Source organism: Pelophylax lessonae, assembly GCF_965119305.1.
Source record: "Pelophylax lessonae genome assembly, chromosome: 11".
NCBI lineage: Eukaryota > Metazoa > Chordata > Amphibia > Anura > Ranidae > Pelophylax > Pelophylax lessonae.
The window spans coordinates 148995010-149010507 of record NC_138778.1 but is presented as its reverse complement, the minus strand read 5'-3'; the positions used below and the strand labels follow the sequence as shown (position 1 = coordinate 149010507).

Genomic DNA, 15498 nt, shown 5'->3' with positions numbered 1-15498 from the left:
ACTCTCAGTACTCTGTTTGCAGACAGCACAGAGGAGACATCAGGAGTCTAATAAACCCCTGATGTCTTCATAAACTGTGTTACATAAAACATAATAATCACATAAAAAGCTTTTAAGCCCCCTTGTGAAAGTAATAAAGCAAAGTAAAAAAATAAGACAAAAATAATATAAAATCAAAATCGAACAAAATAAATAAAAAAAAAAAAAAAAAAAAAAAAAAGAGTTCCCACCTTCCCCAATGCATTAGGCAATTTTATAAGTGAAACACCATCAATTAACATACTGGGTATGGCTGCATATGCTGGAGTGAGAAGAATAATTCTAGGGTGATTAATTATTTCTAGTTAACTCTAAACCGATGAGCTGCGATGGTTTTTAAATATTTCACTAATTTTAAAAAACTTGACATTTCTGTAGTAACTATTTACTAAACTAAGCCCGGTCTTCTACATTTAACCCAAAAAAAAATGGGAATCATATTGCGTTTGTGTGCACTGATTTTGGTTTAGATTTTTGTTTGAGGGCTGGTTCACACCAGATGCAGTCCAGTGCATTTTTAATCTTTATCAGAAATGCATGCACAGTGTTTTTCGTCTATTCCTATGGCGCTAGTTTACACCAGTGCAGTGTGTTCCAGTCAACAAAAGTAGAACATGCTGCATTTTTTCGTATGGAATGCAAAAGAAATGCAGAAAAATTCATCAAACACACAGGAATGCACATGTCCTGAATTGAGATGGGGAAAAAAAAAAAAAAGAAGGGGAAAAACACCAAAAATGCATCAAAAAAAGCACATGCAGAAACACATCTGGAATGTAAAAATTGTGGTGTGAACCGGCCTTGGAAAAAAAATAAAAAAACAGTTGTGCAAATGCCATGCGCCATACAAATTTAGCAAATTCCATCTTTTTATTCTACAGACTCTTCTTTCAGAAAATATTTAATATTTCATGTATTTTTCAGGCTTAAAATGTGCATTTTAACATGCAATGCATTGTAAATGCAACTTTTTCTAATCGGTTTTCCAGGAAGAAACATAACGTCAAGAAGATAAAGCTGTAGAATGTTGGATGAATATACAATAAAACCTTGGATTCAGAGTAACTTTGTTTTTAGAGCGTTTTGCAAGACAAGCTAATTTTTTTTTTTATAAATTTTGACTTGATAAACAAACGATGTCTTGATATACAAGCAGCGTCATGTCACAACTGAGTATAAAAGAGAAGAGAAGTCTAAGTGTAGCAATATGGTTCCATTTAACGAAGGTACAACATTTAGCAAATCACATGGTTAATGAATAAAACAGGCACATCTAACACACATAAACCATTCTCAGCACCACCACCAGACGTCATTTCTTCCACGCCGCGCTCCACGATCACTTCAAGCCTCGCTTTCAGATCGCTCTACTGCAGGGTGGTCTTCCCGGTCGAGATTGCAGACAGAGCGGGGAGAGCCAGAAGTGTGGAGGATGGTCTATGTGGACAGCTTTACCCCGGATGCCTGCATTAGATGTGCTTCTTTTAATCAACCATGTGAGTTGCTAGATGTTGAACCCTCATTAAATTAGAGGCGCCTCACTTCTCTTTTATACTCTGTAGTTCCTGCTGGATTTTGCTTCTAATCCCCTTGTGGAGCCATTTGTGGATGGACATTTTATGGTTACACAACCAACCAATCACATTGTGATAATATTTTTATACGGACTATAAACTGAAGTACTTATGAATAAATGGTTGTGGAACGAATGCTCTGAGTTTCCATTTATTCTTATGAGAAAATTTGCTTTGATATAAGAGCACTTTGGATTACAAGCATGTTTCAAGCACAAATGATGCTCCCAATCCAAGGTTTTACTTTGATAGGTTTGTTTTAACAGCTTCCTCAGGTACCTATCAACCTGAGGATGCCATGAAGATTAAATTAAAATTGATAAGTATAGCCAAAGCTTGTTTGGCTGTACTTCTGTGGATCACAGGAGTGCAGAATGTTTTGCACTCCTGTTACCTGCTTTCAGCAGAATGAAGCCCCGTCAGCTGACGGCATAGACACGGTCAAGGCTTGGGAAAGATTGTGACCATGTGGTCAGGATCCGCCGAAATGCCCGTACCAGCACCTGGTTCAGCCTCTCAGCAAGCTGCTTAGAGTCTGAGCCGGCTGCTCCCATCCCCTCCACAGCCCAGCACTCCAGTAAGCAAGGTGGGCAGAGCAGAGAGCCGGCAACTGACCGTCACTATTTCTCTGCTCAGGGAGCACTGAGAACCAAGCAATCAGCAGTGTTTGATTGCCCAGCCTTAGAGCTGGCGGGAAACAGATGCCAAGATCGGACCGACGCTGCATCCACCTAGGTAAGTAGGATTAAAAAAATAAATTCCCATACTTTTTAAATATATTCCCCATTACAATACAGATTTTAAAGCACTGTCAAGTGTGTTCAGAAAACTCCAGTTGATGGCCTAACAGTTAACCTGCATAAAAGAGATCCCATCACCGGTGCCCTAGAATACGACAAATGAGCAATTCAACCAGCTAGAATCTTCCCATAACGAAAATATCAATGGTGGATTTGCACTTCAAAAGTGAATTCCAACTAAAATATATGAAAAGAGGCATCTTTAAAAAGCAATCAATACGTGCTATAACATGGCAACAAACACTAAAAAGCGAAGTGAAATCCTAGTACTCAAAACACGTGGCCTTCAATTCATTGTACATCTGCGATATTAATTTGATAGGATATTATTGAGAAATATACTTAAATAGTCCTCAGTGTCAAATTAACTGACACAGGAAAGAGTACAACAAATATCAGCCCACGCCATAAAAAGGCTGGTGACCTTTGCCTCCTAGCACAATGATTGATGTCATAAAGAGCCAGTAGCTAACAATATCTTACAGATCAGAATAGATTTGATTTTCAATAAAACAGATTGGCTATGGAGTGTAAATCAGGCGATTGAGTGTATTAAATGTAAATCTTACAGAAAAAAAAGTAAAAAGGAATAGTATAAATGAAGGCCAAGAACCCCGATGGGAAATATACCTCAAACCCATCTCCAATAAAATACCTATGTTCTAAATCTACCTACTGCTTCAGAGTAGGTATATTGTATTACTACTTATTTTTAAACCTGATAAAAAAATAACTGGCACATGAAAGTGAAAACTAGCCTTTCCTGTTGCAAGTAATGCAGGTTTTGCAAGGCATGTGGGTTCTATTGTTTCCCAACTAAACATTCAATTTAAATAATCTATTACTGCTTTCTGGCAATACAATTACTATAGAGGAATGTAATATATATATATTTTTTTCATCCTTCGATGGAATGGGTGAAAGATTCGGTCTCTGTTGTCCATAACTCTATTAATCTCTATCATCTTATCTGTTTAGATGTACCAGCTAATACTTCATTCACGCTGCTCAGCCGCCCCCCCCCCCCCCCCCCAATTAGGTTTTCCATATTTTTTGTGAATTACAAAAAAAAAAAAAAATATAAAACCATGCTTGCAGGTGGTCACTAAGCTGCGGTTAGATTCTGCATAGTCATATATACACAGGGGAGACGAAGAATGGAGAGTTCAAATAGATTGAGTAAGGTTCTCCCTATCAGAGATATGGACAATAAAACCTTTCCCACTTCATTCATAAACTGAAAAAAACAAAAAACAAAAACAACTTTGACGGAGAGGTCATTTTTATAATTTGATTGGTCTACCTACCTACCCCAGTAACATTTGGCTTCCAATGACTGTACTAAATTATTATCATACACAGCCACAGGTGCATAAATGATTACTTTGCATGACACCTGCTCAGTATCCTTAAGTGATTAAAACTCCTATTTTTTTTTTGGATTTGTGACTCCTATCAGATCACACTACATTTTAGCTCCATTTCAGGCTCCTCCTCTCACAAATGTATTATTACTGCTAGCTCTCATTGGCAAAAAAAACGCTTTAGAAGCATACTAAGCGCACATAGTGTCTTAGGACCTTTTTCAGTACAATTGAACATTAGCGGGTACGAATACCTGCCCTAATTATGGCAGCTGCTGACATGTAAGCTCTAATCACAAGATGACAAGATATAAAATGTGTGCAATCATATGCAAGCTAATAAAACCTTTAGCATTCCAAAAATTGGATTTTTGACTAACCATAAAATCCATTTCTCTGATGGTCATTGATGGACAGAGCTCCTGGTATTCATAACCAATGTGTATACTGCCACCTACAGGAGTAGAACACTAGGCAGAAAAAGATTCTGGCTACACCCATGGGCAGTTCAAGGGGGTATACTCCCTCTCTCTGCTATAGCCACTCAGTTTTGTAACAAGCAGTGTTAGGAGAATATTAACTCCACAGAGGGGTGGGTGCTGTGTCCGTCAATAAACATCAGAGAAATGGATTTTACGGCAAGTCAAAAATCCCAATTACACTTTTGTTCATTGACGGACACAGCTCCTGGTATTCATAACCATTGAGTCCCAAAGCAGTGTTAAACATGAGGGGTGGGAACAACCTAAAAATTCCCCAAGGCTAAACATTAGTCAACCAGGCAACAGGGGCTCAACCAAACAACCAGAGCCCATCTGAAAAAAACAATACATCCTCAAAGAGGATCAGGTTCTCTTAAACAGCTGCCTTCAAAACCTTGCCGCCAAAAAGGAAGCATCCACAGATGCCAACACATCCACTTTGTAAAACTTTGTAAAAGGTGTGCACCGACGACCAGGTGGCTGCCTTGTAAACCTGCGTCTCTGACGCCTAACGACGGAAGGCCCAGAAGGCACTAAGCGCCCTAGTAGAGTGCGCCTTGACAGGGAAAAGAGGAACCTGACCCCTGATGGAATAGGCCTAGACCACAGTCTGTCTGATCCATCTGAAAATGGTCGCAGAGGAAGTAGACAACCCTTTGAGGTCCATCCGTGAGCACAAATAGAGAGTCTGACTTCCTGAAAGACTCCGCAGCTGCCAGGTACACGCTAATTGCCTGGACCACATCCAAGGCATGCAAGGCAATTTCTTTAGAATGTTTAGGCCTGGGACACAAGGAAGGCAACACAAGGTCTTCATTCAAATGAAAGTCAGAGACAACCTTAGAAGTAATGATGAAAAGGGGCGAAGAACCACCTTATCCCTGTGAATCAACAGGTAAGGTGAAAGGCAGGATAACCCCGCCTGTTCTGACACCCTGCGTGCAGAAGTGATAGCCACTAAAAAGGCCACCTTCTGGGACAATGTAAGCAGGGGAATCTCCTGAATATTTTCAAAAAGAGGCTTCTGCAGAGCTGAAAGCACCAAATTATGATCCCAAGGCAGTAACGGCGCCCACACTGGAACCAAATGTCGGACACCCTGAACAAAAGTACGCACCAGGGAGTGTGTAGCCAAAAGGTCGTTGGAAGAATGCCGCCAAAGCCAACAACTGACCCTTGATGGTACTCAAGGCCAATTTCTGTTCAATTCCCATTTAAGGAAGGTTCAGATCCGAGCCACGGAGAAGAAGCAAGGAGGAACCCCAAGAGACTCGCAGCACGCAATGTACGTCTTCCACATACGATGGTAGATCTTCCTAGAGGTAGATTTCCTAGCTATCAAAAGGGTAGGAATCACCGACCTGATAAACCCCTATCCTTCAGCACCTGGCATTCCAACAGCCAAGCCGTCAAAGCCAGCGACTGTAAAGCAAGATGGAAGATCGGTCCTTGGGACAACAGATCCTCCCTGAGAGGAAGCTTCCAAGGAACATCGCCGACCAGCCGCATCAGATCGGCGTACGAAGCCCATGATACAGATACAATCAGTGCATCCACCAGTGCCTTTACTTGCACAGTTGCAAATGTGGAGGAATCATCCCCACTATCCGGATTCCAGGCGCGTGGTTGCACACTCAGCTGGTTGACCCACGTCCACGGCAACCCAATCAGATTCAGGATCTGATGAAACAGAGGAGTCGCTAGCCCGTCGCCCGCAAGCCACCTCCACTCAGGACACAAGGACTGCAGTCAGTGTATGGATGGATGGTTGGGACCCGGAGGGCCCCGCAGCCTGAGAGAGGGGATCAGGTGGGGAAAAGTGCTCCAAAGACTCCATGAGTCCCCAGGGGGACCCCACAAAAAAAAAAAAGCTTAAAAACACTGCTAATGGACAACTCCCACCGCGCTGGCAGCAGCACCCGGTCACCAGGCACAAAACACCATGCGATCCGCAGCAGAGAGGGAAAGGACTGCACCACCCACAGAGACAAGCACCTGCAGCCACCAGGATAATCTGCACTACACGTGCGTCGATCAGAAGTAAATTGAGGCAGGAGTCCGTACCAGGGGATGAAGAGGGACTCCCACCACTATAATCACCACCTAAAGGGCTTCACTGTCCCGGCCGCCGCTTTTTACAATGGCAAACCACAGCAACATGGCCGCCAAACTACACAAACATGGACGCCGTGTATAGAACACACAGGCTACAACAAAATGGCGGCACCACGAGGCATACAGGGACCCAGGATTGGGACATCAGGCTTCAAAGCAGGCAGGCTGGGGGCCCCTGGTAGGAGCCCCCGCCAGGTACAACCCTCCCCCCCTACACAGTTGATGGTCTGGTGGCCGACAGGGCACCCCCTTGGACCCAAACGCCAGTCAGCACCTTTCCCCCACCCCTGGAAAGTGGCCAGACCACCCAAACAGCCCCAGCGTATGTGGAGGGGGGGCAGGATGAGGGACTCAGCGGGGGGGGGGGGGGCATGCCTGCGGAAAGGAGGGGAACCCGGGGGGGGGGGGGGACCATCCCAAGGAGGGGCCCACATATACACCAAAACCCTCCAGGAGGGGAGGGGGGGCAGCAAATCACCATACCAAGAACCAGGCGGGCACAGCTTCAGACAGAACTTCTCTCTATTGAAATGGAGAGGCTGTCGGAGAGGAGAAACGCTGCGACTCGGGCCGAGACCCGATTGTATGCGACCTCGCAAGGCGTTTAACTTGCAGGCCAGCCCCCGTCCAGTGGGGCTATGTCACAGTCGACCTAGTACAGAGCTAGGGTCTGCACGCTCGTTGGCCAGACTTGGATGACCACTGGATCTAGTTATCCTGCCCGTCGCCCAGTCCAGCCATTGACTGTAGATCTCACATGAAAAATCCAGGGGGAAAACATTTCCTATGTAAAAAACTTTGCCAGGACCAAAGATCCCAGCAAGGAACTAGGTCCTTACTCCTGACTAGGCAGAAAAAAAAAAAAACTGAGTGGCAATAGAAGGACGAGGGAGTATACCCCCTGGGACTGCCCATGGGTGTACCCAGGATTTTTTTCTGCCTAGTGTCCTACTCCTGTAGGGGGCAGTATAACCCAATGGTTATGAATACCAGGAGCTGTGCCCGTCAATGAACGAAAGAGAAAATAATACTCCAGTTATGTTTTAATTCTGCGGCTATTGTATCTTCTGTGAGGAATACCGATAGGTAGGGCTGGATGAATTTCAAAAGCCAAATAGCCTATGTGTCTGAAAACATTAAAGACAGCTCCTAGCCCTAATCACCACCCAAGGGGTTTTTGTTCCTGTGGCTACTTAAGAGTGCATGCTGGGTTCTAGACTAAACTATTTAGCTCCAGAACTCAAAATTATTTTGCCAATCCCATAACTGGGTTTGACAATATATCATGGCTCTTTTAATACAGTGTACACATAGCTAAACATATATGAACATTGCTAGTATTTGGCAATGTAAGACCTTTTCTGTCAAACACAAGCCATTTGACACAACACATACATATGCACACGACCCATTAGTGGTCCCACGGAGACTTGTCAAAGTAGTGTATAATATATGCTCCAATAATAGCCACAAGATATCTATAATACAGAAAGCTAAGCGTATGGATCCAATGTGCATTAGGTATCAAATGCAGGAAAGTATCTTGTACACAGTTACTTATATTAATAAGACTAAGGCACTTAAGAGACCCTCATGCTGCAAGAGGGAATATGGTTCATAAAAGCCTCCTGGGCATCAACTTCAGAGGGTAGAGCAAACCAGTGCAAAATCCACACCCAGGCATGAGTTCTTCCATGACTAGTCCACTTTTAATACAATGGAGTTCACCTTAAGCAGGTACAGGCTGTCATCCTTTAGGAAGCTATATTGAAAAAAAAAATTAAAATAATAATAATCAAACATAATAATAATGAAACAGAATAACAATATTACCAAATAAATCTGTAATGCAATGTTTTAATATAAAATCTGCATGTTACGATACAATATTGCAACAGGAAAAAACACCATTTTGTGAATATATGCATAATTTGATGCAGGCTTGCTTTTAAAGTGTGTCTGTCGCTAAAATAAAAACATGGGTAAATCTTTTCTTTAGTGACCCTTTCTTTTACATGTTTCACTGCCTGCTCTATTCACATTTGCTCCCTTGCAGAGCAAAGCTTGAAGAATCTTCGACACTTTCAAACACCTGGTTCCCCTCTGTGCTGTTTGGTTTCTTTCACAAGCCCCAATGTCACTACAGGACACAATTGTGAATAGGAGTGAACCACAGAGCTCAGTGGGGGAGCAGAAATTTGACGCACCTAGAATTGTTTTACATGTTGAAAATTGTTTCAGGTCATGTAGCTCTTCCAGACAGTAAAGATCAGCATGGGTGGGGGGACAGATAAGTATTAAAGCTGAAGTGTACACCTACAGTACCTTCCATTGTCCCCCTCTCCCTCAAATAAAATACAAATTAAAATGTTTCAATAAAATAATTTGTTTTGGCTCAGCATTTGGGGGAGGCCCCTGTTAGCGCCGGTTCACATAGGAGCGACGCTCCTTTTAGGGGCGACCTCCGAGATCGTGGTGCGAGCAGCGCGCCGCGACCTCGGAGCGGCCGCCACGGACTTCATAACATTGAAGTCTATGGCGGTCGCCTCCTGGTCGCCCCAAAGAAGCTCCGGACCCTTTTTCTAGGTCGGAGCGACTTGTGTCGCTCCTATTAGAACGGGTCCGCAGCTTTCCTATGGGAGGCGACCTGCGGCGACCTGTGAGGCGACCAGGTCGCCTCACAGGTCGCCCTAGTGTGAACCGGGGCTAAATGTCACAGCACTCTCCTACGAATCTTCATACAAAAGCATTAGAAGTCCATTCTACTCCCTCTTCGCCACTTGTTGCTTAGCTGACTGGTTGCATGACTAAAAGAGATCACAGGGATGTGTTCTGTTATATAATAATCCTGAAAGATCCATGATAGTGGACTCCATTTAGAGGAGCCGGTCAGGCCCCTCCTACTAAACTTCAAGCAAACCGAAGCAGACATGTTCTTTCATAGAACGTTAGGGAACAAAACCAAATATACAAAAATAGAGGAGATAAGAAATTCTCCCCAGACAGAGGTCAACTATGGACACAAAGTTTATTCAAAGGAAAACCTTTATTAATTGAAAAATGTGGCATGCATAGACTCCCACAACCATACAAAATCTCAAGAGTAAAAAACATGTACATGTTTTTTATGGTTCTGGGAGTCTATGCATGCCACATTTTTCAATTAATAAAGGTTTTCCTTTGAATAAACTTTGTGTCCATAGTTGACCTCTATCTGGGGAGAATTTCTTATCTCCTCTCTTTTTGTATATTCAATATTTATTTGGTCAACGGACTACATTAGCTAACCTAATAGGGCAATAGGTGGTATAGAGAGCATGTCCAGAGGGTGATCTTTTTGTTTTCTCCCCCCCTTTGCTCCAATTCATTATATTCATATAGCCGTATAGGAGAGAGATCCTTTGTTTTTCATGGAACAAAATGATTGCTGGCAGAGCAAGCTAAGAGCTGTGAGAGGCAGGGCAGGGCAATACACATCAAGAGGAGAGGGGATTGATGACTGTTTAAGGTCACTCAGACAGGAAATGAAGGTGGGCATAAAATCGCTGCTGCAGCTTTAACCCACTTCTTGCCCAGCCCAATTTTGAGCTTTCAGCACTGCACAGTTTGTATGACAAACTAGATTTTTATCATTTTTTCACAAAAGTAGAGCTTTATTTTGGTGGTATTTAATCACCACTGGATTTTTTTATTTTTTGCTAAATATAAAATTCTGCAAATAATCTTTCTTAATAAAATTTAGGTCAAAACGTATTCTGCTACATTTCTTGGTGAAAGTGACCCAAATCAGTGTTTATTATTTAGTCTGTAGGAAGGTATACAGTCCACAAACTATGGTATATATCTGAAAATCGATCCATCCTGATGCACTGACGGCCCATCTCATTTCTTGAGGCCCTAAAATGCCAGGACAGTAAAGATTTCCCCCAAATTACTTTTTTTTTTGGAAAGTGGACAGTCTAGGGCAGTAAAGGTAAACCTTGGCACCCCAGATGTTTTGGAACTACATTTCCCATGATGCTCATGCACTCTGCAGTGTAGGTGAGCAGCATGGGAAATGTAGTTCCAAGACATCTGGGGTGCCAAGGTTCGCCATCACTGGCCTAGGGTATTTAGTAAGAGGTGTGGTTATTTTTTCGAAGTTGTAATTTGTAATAATTTTTTGGAAGAAATTAAAAAAAAAGTTATTTTTTTTTTGTTTACGTACTGTCAGAGTACTTTGTCATCATATATTTTTTATTGCTTTTTTTTTTTTTTTTAAACACACTTTGACCAGAGCAGTATAATAATGTTACCATAGTAACACTGTACTACTAAAACACATTTTGACCAGAGCAATATAATAATGTTACCATAGTAACACTGTACTACTCTGGGAAAATTATCAGTATTTTTTTTTTTTTAACACATTAGGTTTGCTTACAGCAGTGAATTTCATTGCTATATGCAAGCATTTTACTGAATAAAACCGATTCACTCAGTTTGTTTTGTTGTGACTAGCTGTGATTGGCCACAGCTGATCACATGGCACAGATGGGTTGTGATTGGCCCACTCTGTACCATGCGTTAACTATGACCAATCACAGCTTACAACACAACTGTACACAATGGATGGCTTGAAAGGAAGCCGTCTATTGGTTACAACTGTCATGTGACCTGCTGTGATTGGTTACAGCGGTCACATGGTACTGGCAGCAGGCCGGTACAGTGATCAGTCATCGGCTGTGTCCAGTGGACATAGGACATCCACCCAAGGGAATGAGAGGCCAGCTCCAGCGTCATTCTGCTATAGGATGGGGTGGAAACCGGTTAAAGGGGTATATTGTGGGGATGCAAGTTTACAGGAGAGTACAGGCAGCCCCTGGGTTACAAACAAGGTAGGTTCTATAGGTTTGTTCTTAAGTTATATTTGTATGCACATTGGAACAGGTACATATTTTTTAAGTGCAACTCCAGCCAAAAATTAGGATTTTTTGTACTCACTGTAAAATCCATTTCTCAGAATTCATCGACAGACACAGCGCTCCACAAATCATAACTACTGGGTATATCACCTTCTGCAGGAGTAATACTAGGCAGAACCCCCCTCTCTACTATTGGTATTCAGTTTAGTAGCAAGCAGTATTAGAAGTATCAAAAAAAAAAAACTCCTTAGAGGGGTGGGTGCTGTGTCTGTTGATGAACTTGAGAGTACTCGTGAATGAGTACAAAAATCCTATTTTCTCTTTTGTTCATCGATTGGCACAGCGCTCCATAAATCATACAAAAGCAGTGCCAAAAGTAAAATGAGGGATGGGAAAAATAACCCAAGGCTAAACACAAGAGCCCTAATCGGGTCACAGGACCCCCTTCTGAAATACAATTTTAAAGAAAAAAAAAAAAAACAAAAAAAAACAAAAAAAAAACAAAAAAAAAAAAACACCCCTCAAGAGGGAACAACCCCTCTTAAACAAAAGCCGGCAAAACCTTGCGGCCAAAAGAAACATCCGCAGATGCCAAAATATCAACTTTGTAGAATTTGGTGAAAGTATGCACCAACGACCAAGTGGGCGCCTTGCAAACTTGAGAAACTGACACTTTATGACGGAAGGCTCAGGAAGTACTCAGCGTCTGAGTAGAAGGCATCGTGACAAGGAAAGGAGGAACCTCACCCTCTGTCTGATCCATCCGGAGATGGTAGCCGAAGAAGCAACCAGTCCTTTCCTTGGTCCTTGTGTAACCACAAAAAGCGAGTTTGACCTCCGAAAGGACTCTGTGGCTGCCGGATACACCCGAATCACTCGAACCACATTCAAAGCATGCAAAGCAAATTCCTTAGGATGAACTGGCTTGGGACACAAGGAAGGCAACACAACGTCCTCATTTAAAATGGATGTCAGGGACCACTTTGGGCAGGAATGATGGACAGGGATGAAGAACCCCTTTATAGGGAGTACGACAGGATAATGCCGCCAAATCCGACACCCTATGGGCCAATGTAATAGCCACCAAGAATACCACCTTCTGGGACAATGTAGCCAAGGGAATCTCCAGAATATTCTCAAATGGAGGTTTCTTGAGAACCGAGAGCACTAAGTTTAAATCCCACAGCGGCAAAGAGACCGTACAGTTGGAGCCACATGTCGGACCCCCTGAATGAAGGTATGAACTAAAGAGTGCGTGGCTAGGGGTCACTGAAAGAAGATTGCCAAGGCAGACACCTGACCCTTGATGGTACTCAAGGCCAACATCTGCTCAATGCCCCCTTGAAGAAAGACCTAAATCCGAGCCAAAATCCGGACCACAGAAAAGGTGCATGGATGAGCGTCAATCGTCTCACACCAAGAAATGTACGCTTTCCACGTACTATGGTATATCTTGCTACAGGTCGACTTCCTCGCCTTCACCATCCTAGGGATCACTGATCTAGACAAACCTCTATCTTTCAGTACCTGGCTCTAAATAGCGAAGCCATTAAAACCAGCGACTGTAAAGCAGGATGGTAGATCAGCCCTTGAGATAACTGGTTTCCTCCAAGAATTTGTCCAGAGAAAGGACCACCCTGGTCAGAATAAAAACCAGACCTAGGTAATTCAATTTCCTGGACAGGGATAGGGGGGACCTTAGGTAGTTTGGATGTCACCCTTTGCAGGAATTAAATCTGCACAAAGCGCTTCAGGGACTAAAAAAAACATAAAATAATTTTGTATGGGCTGAGAAGGAGGGCCCACATTTTTGCGACGAGGCTCCTTCCCTTTCATAGATTGTGGCAAGAAGGTATTCTGCCCCCGCCCCCCCATCAGACCCTTAATGATGTCATCCAGTGTAGCCCCAAACAGGCAATCGCTTTGAAAGGGTAGAGCAATAATAGCTTTCTTGAAGGCTTGGTCTGCAGACCAATTCTTAAGCCACAGCACGCGCCTAATCACCACCGCAGAAACAGAAAGCTTGGACAGCACAAGAGTTGCATCACAATTAAACTGCAGCCCCTGGACCAAATGGTCCGCTAAATCAACATAAGCAGTGGGAAACTGCTCATTCCCCAGACCTTGGTGCAAAAGCTTGGCCCATTTTGTTAGGGTCTGAGACACCATGGCCAAAGCCAAGACTGGTTGCAATGTCAAACCAGCCATAGTAAACATGCTGCATGGCATAGCCTCTGCTTTCCTGTCAGCTGGGTCTTTAAAGGATGGGGATTCCACTACTGGGATCATGGTTGCTTTATTCAACCTGGAAACAGGAAGGTCCACCTTTGGCACAATAGTCCAGTTTTTTTAAAAGTGATTCCTCAAAGGGCTAACGCACTGAGAAACGTTTGCTCCCATTCCTGATGGATAAACCTGTCAAAATAAGGAAGATAAGGAAACACCTTAGCTGTGCGAGGTGACTTGTGTGTACCAAAAGAGACAGTCATCTCCATGGCCACAGCAGCCACAACTTCCATTTTTAACGTCTCACGCACTGCAGTAATAAGTGTGTCTACCAGCGCTTTCTGCTGATCGGGGGGCGTAATGACAAGTCCCACTGGACAGGCCAAGTCCACCACAGCACCAGGCTCAGACTGAGCAGGAGAAGGCGGGGGGGGGACGCTCCCTCCTAGGCCTTTGTCCACACGCCGAGGACTGTAGGACCGCCATCAGTGCAACAATGGGGAGCGGCGCATCCATGGGGGAGATGTGACCCTGAGGCTCCATAGGATAAGGGAGACCCTGCAGAAAAAAAAAAAAAAGTTTTTGGTACTACTATTGATCCCCCTACACTCACCACGCACCAATTAGGAGGGAGAGAGATAGGGGCACCCAAGGACTCACCACTACCAGCCGGAGGAGCGCTGTAATTCGGACCCATCAACTGCCCCCAGTGCCATCCAGTTCTTACATCCTGGGAGAGAGGAAGATGAGGAGCCCCGGCATCACCATGCGGCTCCGGTCGTCCTCAGGCATCACGGCAAACTAAGGGAAAATGGCAACTGTGACGTCATGTACTACACAAACATGGCCCCTGGCCACAGGCCAAGCTAAATCAAGGTAAACAGCCACTGTGACTTCCAAAACATGGCCACGCCAAATTCTTGGTACAGGCTATCAGGATCCTAACTGCGCCCTCTGAAATGGGACCTCCTGAGGTACTGTACTTCACATGGCAGGACATACATTAAGGGGACTCCACTGCGCCCTATGCATTGCGACCCCCATCTGCACACGGCAGGACATCCACCTAGGGATCTCCACTGCGCCCTCTGCACTGAGACACCCACCAGACTCAAGGTACTGCACCCCATAATGCCAAGGCAGGACACACCCCCCTAAGGACTTTACAGAGGGGGGATGGAGGGGAGATACTCAGGAGTCTCTGCTGGGTCCTCTGCACTGGGACTCCCACCAGACTCCAGGTCTGGGAACATTCAGAGTGGGGGGGGAGGGGGAAGAAAACCACTTCAACTGAGGGAACCCGCAGGCAGACCTGACCATCCCTGGAGGGTACCCGCATCCACCCCAAACCGCACAAGGGGATAGAGGGGGGACTGTACTTACCCCTCCATGGTGCGGGTGACACTCCAGACGGAACTGCTCGCCAACGACGTGGAGGAGCTGTCGGCCAAGGGGGCACTGCAACTCGGACCATCGCCCGGTCGTATGTGACCCTGCGAGACATTTAACTTGTGGGCCAGCCTCTGTCCTTGAGGCAGTGGCGGATCCAGGGGGGGGGGGCAACGGGTCAATTGCCCCCCCCCCCCCGAGAATATTATCCACTTCGGACCAGTCCAGGCAGTGAGTCCCCCAGTGGGTGTCCAAGTTCCAGCCAGGCCAGCAGCGGCGGCGGAACCGAGAGCCGCGCCGCTGGCATGTACTGCGCAGCACTGGTTGCTATCGCCGCTCGGCGTCTAGCAATCAGTGCTGTCACCTGAGGAGGAAGAGAGCGCCCCAGCATTCACTGCAGAGCCTCCTTCCTCCTCTGCTGCGCGCCGAGTGGAGTGCTGGCTCCACCCACCTCCTCTCTCCAGCTACTGCACAGCACAGTGAGTGAGCGTCAGCCTAAAAACGTGAGTACGTTAAATCAGGATGCTCTTTTTAATGTTAGAAGGGGGGGGGGGGCTCTGTGGGGACCCGGGACCCTGTGAGGGGGGGCTCTGTGGGGATCCTGT

The 15498-nt window shown here is 44.8% G+C and overlaps 1 protein-coding gene across 1 annotated transcript in view; it reads right to left on the bottom strand.

Annotated features, from left to right (window-relative positions):
* Positions 1 to 7548: 7548 nt before the first annotated feature.
* The window catches only part of PGAP3 (post-GPI attachment to proteins phospholipase 3), a 31968-nt gene continuing 24018 nt past the window's right edge, over positions 7549 to 15498 (bottom strand). Inside the window, exon 8 of the mRNA XM_082271335.1 lies at positions 7549 to 8136. Within this exon, the coding sequence (XP_082127461.1) occupies positions 8073 to 8136 (64 nt within the window). The 3' untranslated portion in view covers positions 7549 to 8072. The remainder of the gene's footprint in view (positions 8137 to 15498) is intronic.